The 13,957-nt window shown below is 44.6% G+C and overlaps 1 protein-coding gene and 2 non-coding genes across 3 annotated transcripts, besides 1 other annotated feature; 1 reads left to right on the top strand and 2 right to left on the bottom strand.

Annotated features, from left to right (window-relative positions):
- Positions 1-4,354: 4,354 nt before the first annotated feature.
- cox1 (cytochrome c oxidase subunit 1) lies at positions 4,355-5,938 on the bottom strand (the record flags this gene model as incomplete). Its single annotated transcript has 1 exon — positions 4,355-5,938. A coding segment is annotated over one exon (1,584 nt), but the record flags the coding sequence as incomplete, so codon positions are not given.
- Positions 5,939-6,182: 244 nt separating this feature from the next.
- trnS-TGA lies at positions 6,183-6,269 on the bottom strand. The gene has a single exon. It is a non-coding gene; the product is annotated as a tRNA-Ser (tRNA).
- Positions 10,622-10,744: a dispersed repeat (second copy of repeat X-06).
- Positions 10,625-10,698, top strand: trnD-GTC. The gene has a single exon. It is a non-coding gene; the product is annotated as a tRNA-Asp (tRNA).
- Positions 10,745-13,957: the final 3,213 nt, after the last annotated feature.

Here is a 13,957-nt window from a genome sequence, read left to right on the forward strand (position 1 = left end):
AAAGCCCTATATTGATTGTATTTCTTTTCTGGATCAAAAAATCCTCCCCTCTGAAACAAAAGATGTAGTTGGAATAAAGAAAAGGGCATTTCGCTTCTTTGCTAAGCAAGGAGAACTTTACAGGAAGGGCTATAATGGCCATCCTCTCCATCCGGATGTGCAGCAGGTTCTCGAGGAAGCCCACGCCCCAGGACATATTGGCGGCGCAAAGATATATGATCACCTGATGACCCTGGGGTACTATTGGCCAACTATGGAGATAGATTCAGCAACATTTGTTAAGAGGTGCAAGGTTTGTCAACTACATGGCAACCTCATACATGCTCCAGCCGTGGAACTCCCTACCCATTTCAAACTTGTGCCCTCGATTTCATCGGGAAAATAACCACTCCCTCGAGGGGAAAATGTTTCATTTTAGTAGCAACAGAGTTGTTCACCAAATGGGCAGAAGCAGTTTCACTACGCCGAGACAACTCTCCTTCAAGTTGAGCCAATGCACTTGTAGCTTTCTCGAGCGCTGCTGAAGTCTGGGCGTACTCCTCGAGATGATGGGTATCAAATCTTGCCTTGGCCACTGCACCCAGCCTGGCATGAACCCATCTCAGATCAAACCCAAAGCACCCCTCCATATCTCGAACGTCCTTCTGAATGTCTTCAAAGACATCAGCTGGTACCTCCCCCATTACATAAGCAAAAAGTTTGAAGATTCTTGGGAAAAGCATGTCTACCGCGTATCCTCGAAGTTCTCTTCTCTGGGGTTGGCAAAAGTTTAAGGGTAAGCTGTCCAGATGGATTCCATAAGGATGGACGTGGTGCGTTGAACACTAAGGCCTCTCCACTCGACGTAATCAGGATTTAGACTCAAACAAACCCAACTAAGCCCTGAGGACACCTTCTGCTCGGAGGGCACAATCCAGCATTTCTTACAAAGTCTTACAACGGATGTGAGCTTAACAACCCTCGTGCCATGCCCAAGCCCTTACCTTCGCCCTATACCGAAAGATATTAGTTCATTGATCAACTACCACTTGATCCCCTAGGTAAAGGAATTTCTCTAAGGTGCCAAAGAGTCCCCTCCTAATAAGTAGGGCTTTGCTGGTCTTGCAAGCATTCGTCTACGTTTGCTCGCAAAACTGCTAAGGTTAAGATAGCCAATCCCGTTTTGTTTCGGCAGAAACGAAGAAATTTCGAACAGTGTATTATAGTCGACGGGCCTCTAGCGACGATCGGACCCAGATAATCAATGTATTCATCGTGCCCCCCCTGGTTCGGTGAAAGAATTTAGATTTCCCGATGAGGTAGCCTGCTGGGACTTTGCTATAAAAGGGATTAGCGGCTTAATGCATGGATTTGAGCTGTGAAAGGCCTTGTAAGTGCCTTGCTCATGCCTTCCCGCCTTACTATGTCAAAGAGCAAAAAATGCACTCAATGAAGGCCACGATCGATAGTAGGGGTTTCTCTCTCAATTAACAAGCCCAGGGATCACAGACGAGATCTAACCTAGTGGTTTCGCTTTAATTCATTAACTATACGAAGATCTTATTTCTTACCTACTAGATCGATTGAAAGAAGCCTTCGGGTTACAGTCAACTCATAAAATACTCTCCTAAGGAGATATTCTTTCTATCCATAAACAGAAAGGGGGAGAGATTCCTGCTTGCCTACTTCGCGGATCGAAGGGAGAAGACCTATTCAAAAAAAAAACAGACAAGAGAAGAGATCAAGATGACTACCAAATTCATACCAGAATCCTTGATTGTACTAGCTTAAAATCAAGACCACAATGAGAGACATTCGATCCCAGAATTAGCTCTATCCCACCTCCAATGAGATGTTTTAAGCATATGGGTTAGTGGCAGTTGAATGAAACTAGAAAGAGTGGCAGTTAGATCCTTGAAGGGAAAGGACTTGGCTTCATCTCCCACACCGGTTAGCAACCGAGATAAGAGTGAAACTAAAGCGGGAAGGAGATGAGGATCCGGATTCTATATTCCATTTTTTTCTTTTTAGTTTGAGTGAACACCCGGTAGCCAATCGATCAGGACTAGGAGCTGCACCAAGACGGATTAGTTCGCCTTCGGGTTCTTAAGAAGAAAAAGAAGATCCCGGAGTTCTCTTTCTAGGTTGAGGAGATTGCTTTTACTTTCTTGTTAAACCTACCCGAAAGAGAGTGAGTGGTGGATTCAGAGAAAAGCTATTCTTCTTAGCAGTTTCACAAGTGAATGGAATGATTCTTCCCCCGAGGGTGACTTCACTACCTGGATCCTCATCTCTTGAACTCGTTCTGGCAGCTAGTTTAATGGCACCGGCATCTCATCTAGTCTAGATCGATTCCCTAAGAGCTTCTTCTCTAGCAGGCGATTTGGCCCATTTTATCTTTCCTGGTAATAAGGAAAGGCCTTTCCCTATCACGACCGCCTTCCTTTATTCGGAATTCATTCGTCTCAAAAGAAAGAGCTAGCGAACCACACCAATTCCATTCCAATTATCTCTGACAGAGCAGGATAGCTGCCATCAACCCTTTAGAGCGAGGGCCCTCCGAGACCAATGCAGAAGGAATAAGAGCCTTTATGCCTTGAGCCTTGAGCGAAATCATTGACCTTGCGCCTGGTTTGATTAGGACATTGCCGCATTTCATCTCAAAGAGGATCTAACTCTTTCTTTCCGGCTTAGCCGAACTACTTGGCTCGGATCAATTCACTCTTTCTTTATCGCAAGCAAATAGCCAAAGAGCTGATGAAAGAGCACCGTCTTCTCTTATTCCTGAAAACATCTTCAGAGCAGTTATTACAAAAAGACTAGCATCTCTAACAGGAAAAGCAAGCAAAGACCTCCCCTTTGGTTTGGTGGCCTCCTTCCTTGATAAGAGTGAAAGCAGAATCAGAATCAGACTCTTGGACGTGGGATCTTGCCTAAATAAATTTCCATTGAGCGGGGTAAGTCTAAAAAAGCATTTCACCGGCACTCAGCCCTTCCCCCCTTACTCCAAGAGCCGAAACAGCCTCTATTCCTTCAACAGCAGTTAGGCCTTTTTCTAATCCTACAGCCCTTCTCCCAAGAGTTTCAGAAAAGGCTACCGACTTGGCCTACTTTGACTACGCTATTCTTCTCATTTCGAAAGAAGAAGAAGTAGCCCCGCCGACGACAACAGATTCAATAGCTGGGGATCTTGCTAAGAATGAAACTCCTAACCTTAAATCATAGAACCGGGGATGATTTCCAAGAATCCGAAGTTGGAACGGGGAAAAAAAATCCCCAGTGGGTAGGGAAGCTGCCCATCCGTTATAGTTGCTTCAGAAAGATAAATTGGAAGGTTGGGCGATCTCCTATCCTGTCCGGTCGTTGTGGCAAGCGAATCTATTGAGAGATATATTGAGCCGGTAAGCGGGATTGACTTGCCGAATAGTGATATGATGTCACGAAAAACGGCTGCTCATTTCGTATCTTGAAGAAAGTCAAGCAGGAATAGATGGCCTGCCCCTAGCTCTAACTAATATCTCTACTTTGATAGCACAGGAGTGCTTTCATTCCCTGCCACCCGCTTCTATAACTGGCTATTCCTTATCGGCATTTCAAGACAAAATCTTTCATGATCCATCCCGGAATTGGATATAGAATAGTTGGGATATTCAACAGGGAGGGAACAGAAGGGGATGACATCAGAAGTAGGATCGTCGAACGGTCTTCTGGCTCCGTGGCTCCTGACCTTGGAAGATGGGATTCCGAGACCTGGACCCTTTTTCATAACTTCCGCTCGTTGCATACCTTGCTCCACTACTGTACAGCATTTCCCGCTGCAGTTTGAGCAGCAAATGGTGTCCCTCTTCTTGTACCCCCTCTTCCACAAGTACCGGCGGAGGCCCAATAAACCACCCGACCCCTTACATCTGTAACAGTCACAATGGTATTGTTGAAGCTTGCTTGAACATGAATAAGTCCTTTTGGTATTCTACGTGCACTCTTGCGTGAACCAAGACGTCCATTCTTACGTGAACCAGTTTCTTTTTTTTCTTTCATTCCGGGGAAAACCTCCTTGAAGTCTCAACTAATGGGGGAGGAGTGAGATTATACAACCCGCCCTTTCTCTTTTTTTCACAAATAGTCAATTTAGGATCTAATTCGCAGAAGGATTACCATATATAACACAAAATTGATCCGCCGATTCCTTCGAATCTAGCCTCCCGGTCTGTCATTATACCTCGAGAAGTCTAAATAATTACAATCCCCATCCCGCCTAAAATTTGAAGAATTCGTTGATAGTTAGAATAGATTCGTAGACCAGGTCGACTGATCCGTTTTCAATTTTGAAAAGTTCTGTTAGGTTCTTAGTAGCAATCGGCGACCTTTTTTTCTTTTACTTCACAGAGCTTTTCGTCTCCTTGATAGCTGGAAGTTCTCCAAAAGTATGAAAAGCTGGAGGACTTTGTACCATCCATTCCGGTGTGGTTGGATTCTGTTCAACAGCCCAAGGACTTGGAGCGCATCTTTTGTTGTTTCCACTGCTTGAAGTGATTGTTACGACCACGAAGAAACGACAAATCCCAACTACAGATATATAAGAGCCAGAACTGCTAAGGGCATTCCATCCAGCGTAAGCATCTGGATAATCTGGAATGCGACGTGGCATACCCGAAAGCCCTAAGAAATGCATGGGAAAGAAGGTCGGATTAACCCCGAAAAAAGTGATCCAAAAATGGATTTGACCTAAAGTTTCAGGATATGTTCGACCAAAGATTTTACCTACCCAATAGTGAAATCCTGCAAATAAAGCAAAAACGGCTCCCATAGAAAGTACATAATGGAAATGTGCAACCACATAATAAGTATCATGTAGAGCAATGTCTAGCCCAGAATTTGCCGGAACGATTCCAGTGAGTCCCCCTATGGTGAACAAAAATATGGACCCTACAGCAAATAACATGGGTGTTTTGTATTGTATCGAACCCCCCCACATGGTAGCGATCCAACTAAAGATTTTGATTCCAGTGGGGACAGCTATGATCATGGTAGCTGCGGTGAAGTAGGCACGGGTATCAACGTCTAAGCCCACAGTAAACATATGATGAGCCCAAACAAGAGATCCAGGAACACCTATACTGATCATGGCATAAACCATGCCTAGATACCCGAAGACCGGTTTTCCCGAAAAAGTAGAAACGATATGACTTATGATACCGGATCCAGGCAGAATGGGAATATACACCTCTGGATGACCGAAGAACCGAAAGAGATGCTGGTATAATATGGGGTCTCCCCCTCCAGCGGGATCAGAAAAGGTTGTATTAAAGTTTCGATCGGTTAATAACATGGTAATTGCCCCTGCCAGTACCGGAAGTGATAATAAAAGTGGGAATGCTGTCACTAGAACGGACCACACAAATAGGGGTGATCTATGCATAGTCATTCCAGGTCCACGCATGTTGGAGATAGTTGTTATAAAATTGATAGAACCTAAAATGGATGAAATACCAGATAGATGAGGACTAGAAATTGCTGAATCAACTGCTCCTCCAGAATGGCTGGTAATACCACTTAAGGGCGGATAGACCGTCCACCCGGTGCCACTACCCACTTCTACTAAGGCTGGGCTTAATAGGAGCAAGAGACTTGGTGGCAACAACCAGAATGAAATATTATTTAATCGTGGAAATGCCATGTCAGGCGCACCTATCAGAATCGGAACAGACCAATTACCAGATCCACCTATCATCGCCGGCATAACCATAAAAAATATCATTAAAAAAGCGTGAGCCGTTATTAAAACATTATAAAGTTGATGATTCCCACCAAGAATTTGATCGCCGGGTCGTGCTAATTCCATACGAATCAGTACTGAGAAGCATGTGCCCATCACTCCAGCAATGGCACCAAAGATGAAATATAGAGTCCCTATATCCTTGTGGTTAGTGGAGAACAGCCATCGGACCGGATTTGTCGTAAAATTGAGATTCTTTCGTTTTCTTCCTTATCAGAGAGGGCCCCTTGTTGAGCGGGGCTTCTTTTTGAAAAAGGGGGAGTGAGGGCTTTCCGGACCTTCCCCAACCGGAGGGCGGAAGATCACGAAAGGGAGACAGAGTCCTAACTAAATCATAAAACAAGCTACCATTCCATCTATCATATCAGTCGAGTCGATCCGATTCGTTCTTATCTATAGATAACGCAAGAGAGAACTTATGACCTCGCGGATGGAGAGGGATTCGAACCCCCGGTATTCCTATCAATACTTCGGTTTTCAAGACCGACTCTTTCAACCGCTCAGACATCCATCCCCTTCGCGCTTCGCCCGCCCTATCTATCCGCGCGCTGGCAGGTAGGGCCTTATCTATGTGATTCGCTACGCTTGCTTGCGCCTATCGGCGGATTCTATTGCCTGCCGGTTAGCGAAACTTTTCCGGTAGTACGAATCGCTACGCTTCGCTTCTTTCTATATGATAATATGCACCTTGGTTGCTGCGCTCCCTGCGGGTAATAGCAAGAGAGTGAAGAAGGAATGATCCTCCGAGTGATTGAGTCCGACTCAAGCGAGTGAGTGAAAGGCGTGGCAAGAGAGCGAGTTCTACTCGCGAACGATCAGCAAGTGAAGGACCGATCCTTTTGTTTTGCGCCACCAATACTGTTGCGAGACTGGTACTTGGCGGCTCACGAGCAATATATAGACTAAGGTTGCCCATCACTCCCTCGCTAAGGCCCTTTCTATTCTCTTTCTAGTATGGTTCCTTCATAAGAACACGGAACGCCCAGCTTCGCAGAGCAGCTCTCTCCCCAGACCAGAGCATAGTGTGGAATCTGGGTCGTTTCATCGAGCACCATTTCTTTTAGATAGAAAGGTATTCTGACTTTATTGGATCAAATAAGAACCTAAGCCTTCTACTAGTTTGGACAGACTAAGCTCTATTTCATAGATTGGACTCTTTTACTGTGATTCGCCCCTACTAGTAAGAAGCTGTTCGTTCCCTGGATCCACGTGTTCCTAGTCGGGCCTAAATGGATGAATGAAGAAGCGCGCCCGGGTAGACTTCAAGAGCTCTTTCTCTGCGTATCCTCCTACTTCTTATTCTGGGGGTCATAGAAAGATACGAACCGCCTACTCTTTCAAGCCCTACCATTAGATTGAATAAAATGAAAGCTGCTTGCCCTCAGTAATAAAAAACAGCAATCCCTCCCCTTCTGTTACCTACTTTTACTCATATCTTCGCGGTATACCTCAATACAAGACAAGCACAGGAAAGGATATTCAATCAAAACCGGGCTATCACCCTATCTAAGCAGGTTTCCCCTCTCCTCTACGGAAGTCATCTTTTAATCTATTTAAGTTCCTGTGTCTATCGCTATCGTCCTATTTTCTCTCAATTGCCTATCCTTTATAGATGAGGGGGAGTACCTTAGCAGTAGCTTCCAACAACTTAAGATTGACCTCCTCAAGTGCCAGATATGAATGTTTTATTAATTTCATACGGGACTACTTACTTACCTAAAGTGAACTTTTGGCTTACCTAAAAAGTGGACTGAAGGAACTGACCTAAGCATAGCTCTCTCAAATCAAAATGCCTTTCATTTCTCTTTTAAGACCTTTGTCCTACTTCTAGTCTCAGTCCTCCAGCCTATCGAAAGTCATCTTTTTATTAACATTAACCAACAACACATGCACTTTGTTGGCACTAAAAAAAAGGTTATTCAATCCACTAGTGCAACTGAAGGAATTACCTCTTCTGAACCGGAATAAGAAAGAGCTCATAACCACTACTTGTGAACAGCTCTCCTCAACTGAAGGCGCACCTACTGTTACTAGAAGTCTAGTCTCTCTCAGGTCCAGTTTCGATCTCGAACTACAACATAGGCGGGAAAAGAGATATTCAGAAAAGCCGATTTCCTGTCCTGTCTTAAGAACCTGACTCAAAAGAGAAAAGAAGACCGGACTAAAAGAGATCTCACTTTCGACGATTGAACTCCACTTTCATATCAGGCTTGCACTGGAATTCACTTTCAGGAATCCTTGCTCCTGGCTCATATTCACATAGGCCACTCATAAGAATAAGACGTTCAACTCCCTCAAACACGTGTAATTGAGAGAGTCAGAATATCAGTGCCTTGGGTAAATGTCTACCTTCGGGAGAATCTTACCGAACGACTTTCAAACCTGTCCTCTTCGCTTCCCAAGAGATTGGATTTAGGTAAAAGGGCCTTGTCGGCCACCGCTTTTATTTTCATTCATTTTTCCTATTAAAAAAAAAAGAAAAGACCCCCGCTCGAACTAACTTTCAACGCTCGAACTCCAGAACGAAACTCAAGTCATTGCTCATTCCCGCTCATGCTTGCTATAACAATTCCCTTGCCTACTAGACTTGTCTAAGAAAAGATGCACGAGCCACTCTTTCTCTTATATACGGTATTTTAAGATAGTGATTTGAATGCCTATCCCCTGCCTATGCTAAGCCTTTACTACCTACCCTTACCTGTCCGCCTTGAACTACTGCGCCTGCGCATACCTTTTCTTGCTCCATCCAGAAGGTAGCTTGAACTGGCATTGTACAGATAGATAGCCAGTAGAAAGAACTATTCCCAAGCTGGAGAGGTGGGAGAGGAGATAAATTGAAGTGGATCTCCTATCTATATTCGACAGCTTGAAGAGGGCGGATTTAGAAAGCAAAATTTTCATTGAAAGCGATTGTGCCTACCACAGTCAAGTTCGGTATTTACTAGCAAGGAAAAGGGTAGGATCTACCAAGACGGGTGGCATGTGAACCGCTTTGGAGTGAATCGGTTAAGAACCGCAGATGGCACATCGAATCCCCGCAGCCACTTTGCTGAGTTGATAGATAGATAGATGAACTAGCCCGAGGACCAAAGGAGAGTACTTCTTTTGCCATTGGAAGCTGCTGTCAGTAGGCATTCTTTGCGCCAGAAAGAGAGATTGTATTGTAGCTTAACTTCTTAAACAAAGCCGGCTCCAGTTCTATTCAGAATAGGGCAAGAAAGCGACTTGCCGCCTCAGTCACGAAGGAATACCGAAGAGCCTAAAGAGGGTGTTAGAATGCAGCTAGATAGAGAACTATAAGATAAGAGGGATTCCATGGGTGAGAAGGCTGACATGAAGGCTCTCATTCCAAACCGGTAAAGCGCAAGGGGCAAGCAGTTGACTCTTTCACTCGGACTCACTAGCAACTCCAGGAGCGACCCCTCATCATCTTACGATGAAAAGCAGGTTTATTCCGTGGTAAACCACAACGAGTAAGCGAGATAGGGTGAGGTAAAGCCTCAGACCGGTCAAAGGAGCCTCCGTAAAACCTCATCAGACAGGTAGCGGAAGCTGATAGAAAGGGGCGATGAGCTCAGTAGAGGAGAAGCCGTCCTGATGAAATAGAAAGCCCTAGCTATGAGTGACTCAAATCTAGCCGTGATGCGCGAGGGCCAATATTCAAATGAAAGCAAGGGGCTGATTGCCCTCATGGGGAAGGGATGAATACGAGCAGTCGGAAGAGCAGCTCTCTCAGAAGCAACCAATCCAAGAATTGATGGATTTGGTAGAGTGCCAGTCACAACACTAGAACCAAGTTAGGTGAGCTTGAAGGCATCGGTTGAAGCCCTTAGTTGCAAGGTCTTTGACTGTGCCCAAGAAAGGGATGGATAATAGATCTTAGATAGTTCCCACTTCCACTTAACAAAGGAAAGATATCACACACTACACAAGACAATCATGTGCAAGCTGCTTGAGTTGAATCAGCCTCAATTCCTCTCTCACTCACGATGAAAGCTAAGAGCTTGCTCGAAGACAGCCTTTACTTTATAGTTGTAATCTATCCTATCCTATCCTTTAGGCGGGGATAGGTTCATAGGAGGACTTGGTTACATAGGAAGGAAAGGCTTAAACTAGAAGGGATAAGAAAGGGAATTTGTGCAACACTCTTAGTAGAAGGCCGAGTTGAAACTCCCTCTATCCGCGTACAGGACAAGCAAGTTATTGAGGGCTCTTTATGCCAAATACTTTGACACTACAGGGGAGAAAACCAGAAATCTCCTAAGCAATAAAGATCTTCCTATTGATACTAGCATTAGTGCGACTGGCTCCCGGGGAAAAGGAATTACACTAGATCTTGGCAATGGCACTCCAACAAGCTCGGCAGGGAGAGAAAGAAGAGAAGGAGAAGAGGAAGTACGACGAAAAGGGTATGAAATAGGTTGCTTGTAGCGATTTCGATTGCTTATTCGGTTGGGATTACCAGCCGACTTGCCTGACCAAAGAATAAGATAAAAAGAAGAGTTCCCGCCTACGGCTACATGCCCATTCAGAGCTATACCTGGAGTCGAGCTAACTGCATAAGAAAAGGGGAACTTTCCTAAAAAGCCTAATAGCAATTAACCGCATTGGAAACGACGAATCACACTCTGAAAGGAGGCACCCTCCCTTATTACGTTACGGTCGAACCTCGCCTTTCTTCCTTCCTCTCCCGTTGGTCGAGCGTCTTCAAACCTTCGCTCCAATACTTTCGAACAACTCTCGTACCCTTCGCTCATAAGCTAACTAAGAGCATGCCTTCGATCCGGCGTGAACTCTTTGCATTGCCTTTAGAGTAGATGTAGTAGATTGAGATCTCTCGACAACCGTAAGAGGTTAAGGTTCCAACCTGGGATTGTAGTTCAATCGGTCAGAGCACCGCCCTGTCAAGGCGGAAGTTGCGGGTTCGAGCCCCGTCAGTCCCGACGCCGGATTCAAAAAAGACATCAATTCCTCTCTCCATTTTCTGTGGACAAAGAGTAGGATCTAATTTCCCAGCAGGAGGATCCTTCTTTCGTTTCGCATTTCTCATCGGACAAATAAAGTAAAGGAATCCAAATGACAATAACTAGTAACGGGGATAGACATATGTAGATTGGTACAATCGGGGGTATCACCATATTCAGGATTCAAAGAGATACCGTACTGGTCGAGCTTTTTTCGATTGTTCCTCCTGGTCCATCGAATAGAAAATTTTGTGGTATATCGTATAATAAGATCAAGGCTGCACGTGAATCTGACTCTAAAATTTTTAGGAGCCTCTTGCTTTTGGTGAATTACCGGTGCTTAATGCAATAACCGGTGAGCAGACTTGCGACGTGCTTACGCCATCGCGGACGTCCGGGTATGGATTACTGGAGTGAAGGGATTGGCGCGAACCAGAGTGTGCTTCGAGACCATCTTTCTCTCAGGAAAAACAACGAACAGGGGACGACCTCGTTCCCGAGTCTCATCAATCTCAATGTCTATGGGTCCACAGCCCGATTGAAAAAAGTTTAACATCCTGAACGAACTTCTTTCCTTAAACCCTCGTAAGGTATCTCTATCACTCGTTACGCCGAATCAATCAACAAGCAACCATAATTTTCTATCTTCAACGCTTCAGGCAGGTGGCCTAGCTAACACAGCAAGGACTTACACCATATACTCAGTGCCCCTAATAGATGTGGAATTAGACTTTCTCTCTTCTATTTTTTTTAGACGGATATCGAACTCCTTCTTGGATTCAAAAAATGTGGGAATAAAGAGTATTAACAGAAAATATTTCATCTTTCCTTGATGCGGCAATAAATAGTCCTGACTTTCCTGAAAGCTTACTAAGGTGCGACGCCTGATTGTGAGTCTCATAGCCATACGAGAGCTTGGAATTACACCCTAGAAGGAGTTAGTCAAAGCCTTCCTTTCGCCCTCGCTTTCCTTCATCTCATGCATCTGGGGAAGGAAGCGAAGCTGTTTAAGTAAGAGTTAGCGCCTATGGAAAAGAGATTTTAATCGCTTTGTGGCGGGATAAGCTGTGATCTTATTCCTAACTTGGGATATTAAGTAAAATAACATCACTCATTGGCAAAGCATGAATTAGCCTTCGAGTTGTGGCTTCTTGTTCATCTTTCACTATCTGACCTTTCATTTCAGGTTCTCTTCTCTTAGTCTTCCATGGCCCATTCCTCTAGAAATGACTTTTTAATAACCTAATAAGAGATCTATTACGCGCATCATCGCATAATCTATTTTCTTGGAAGGAATTAGCTAACTAGCCTAGCTGACAAGGCATGGCATGAATGGCGGGATGCTAACTCGATTCGCCCTTGCCTCTACGGGATTACTACCTTATATAAAAAAATAGAAAGCACCAAAGGTAAGCAGTTCCCAGTCGAAAGATAAAATTATTCTTAGCAGTTAAACAAGTGAATGGAATTTTTTTCCCCCTATTGGTTGACTGGGCTTCCCCAGTGTCATCATCGACCCGCTCCTGCACCATCTCATCCTTAGTGAATAAAAAAGGGTGCTTGTGCTTCTTAAGTAGCATTTACTTACCTTCTTCATCGAAGGCTTCCATTGATAGGGAACTGTTCTATCTAATGTGGCATTATCACGTGCGGCAAGTGTTTCTGCCTCATCCCCACCCCGATGGCTATAGTCGAGCAGAAATGACTTATCTATTTAGTAGCTGAACCAAAGAGAAAGTAAGCCCCGTCGCTCTCACTACAGCCTTTCACTTTAACCGGGCATAGGCCCTCTTTCCTAATTCATCTACTGGTCTTATCTTACAAGCACCAGAATGAGAGAAGGACTTCCTGGCTTGACTTTCTCACATAAAAACTTCATTAGTATAGATCTGTAGCCCGTTCTGGGTCTTTAACCGAAACTGGGACTAGGCATGGAAAAGCTCGATCAACGTCCTTCTCTCCCGAGGTTCGAAATGTGGAGGTACCTTTACCGTCACCTGCTAGCTCTGTCCGCCACGGGTTAGCGACATAAAGTGCGAATAAAGGTTCATCGGGACATTTTCTTCAACAACTGAAGCCCTTATTATCCCAGCCTCCAAAGGAAGTAAAGACTACAAGTCCCTATGGAAGTTCCTTGCCCACTTCTTGGCATCTGCCTTTATTATGTTTCATGTCCGCAAATCGTATTCATGTCCGACCCCCCTTCTCTGTTGGCGAATCGACTTCAGCTCCTGTACTTCTTTCTTTAGGGCCGTCTAAAAAGTCTTAAGTTCTTGAAATTCGGCTCCTTTTGAAGCGGAGAAAGGGTGAAAGCTAATAAGAACTTTTTTTCATAACTTACTTGGAAAATGAAACTCATGCCTTTCCTTAATCAGTTACTTGCCTCCTTCTGCTACTATTGATTCAATTCCAAAGATGGAGGAAGTGAAAACAGACTGAAAAGGATAGGAAGGAGACTCGACCTTAGGGAGATAAAATCCCTTTTTCTCAATCTCTTCTAGTTAGTAGTACCTACCGGATGAATTACTTCCCTTAAAGGCCTACCTTCCTTGGCACATAGATTAGCATTATTCCCCTTACCTTAGATACGGAAAGCATGTCAGACTGTAGAGTGGGCTTCCTACAATCGGGGGCGAGTCACCTTCATGCGGGGCTACCTAGCTACCATGGAAGACAAACCTTCCCCCATTGTCCATTCGAAGGGCGCTGACTTTCATTATCAGGGTATTTTCGAGGGGTGAAAGGTGCATGTGGGGTTTTCGTACGCGGCTTAAAGCAAGCATTTCAGGCATTTCTTAATGAATAGCTAGATGGTCTCCGCCGTCTAGGATCTATAGATAGAGACCACGAGGGGAGAAGAACATCATCAAGTTCCTTTTTTCCGGGATTTTGGCTACCTATAGGCGAAAGAATTCTACTTTTATCGGCTGACTATTCATAGGCGAACGAATTAGGCTTTTGAGAAGGACTAAGCAGCAATCTCAGTGAAACGTGAGAGGCTCATTGCGTACGAGCTTCAATAGTGAGAGCTAAGCTAGGAACGGGGAAGGATGAGCAGAGAGGGAAGGACTTTCTAACTGAACTTGACTTACCCATAGAAGGAACGACTTAAAGGGTTCAGGTTTCTGGTTGAATACCTATCCCTGCCTTCTAGCATTCATGCCTCATCTTTCAGATTGATCTAGCATTCCATACCGGATTTCTGATATCTCTATCTTTTTGATCCGGATTTCGTATC

Source organism: Lactuca serriola, mitochondrion (genome assembly GCF_051521515.1).
Source record: "Lactuca serriola mitochondrion, complete genome".
In the NCBI taxonomy this organism is placed as follows: domain Eukaryota; kingdom Viridiplantae; phylum Streptophyta; class Magnoliopsida; order Asterales; family Asteraceae; genus Lactuca; species Lactuca serriola.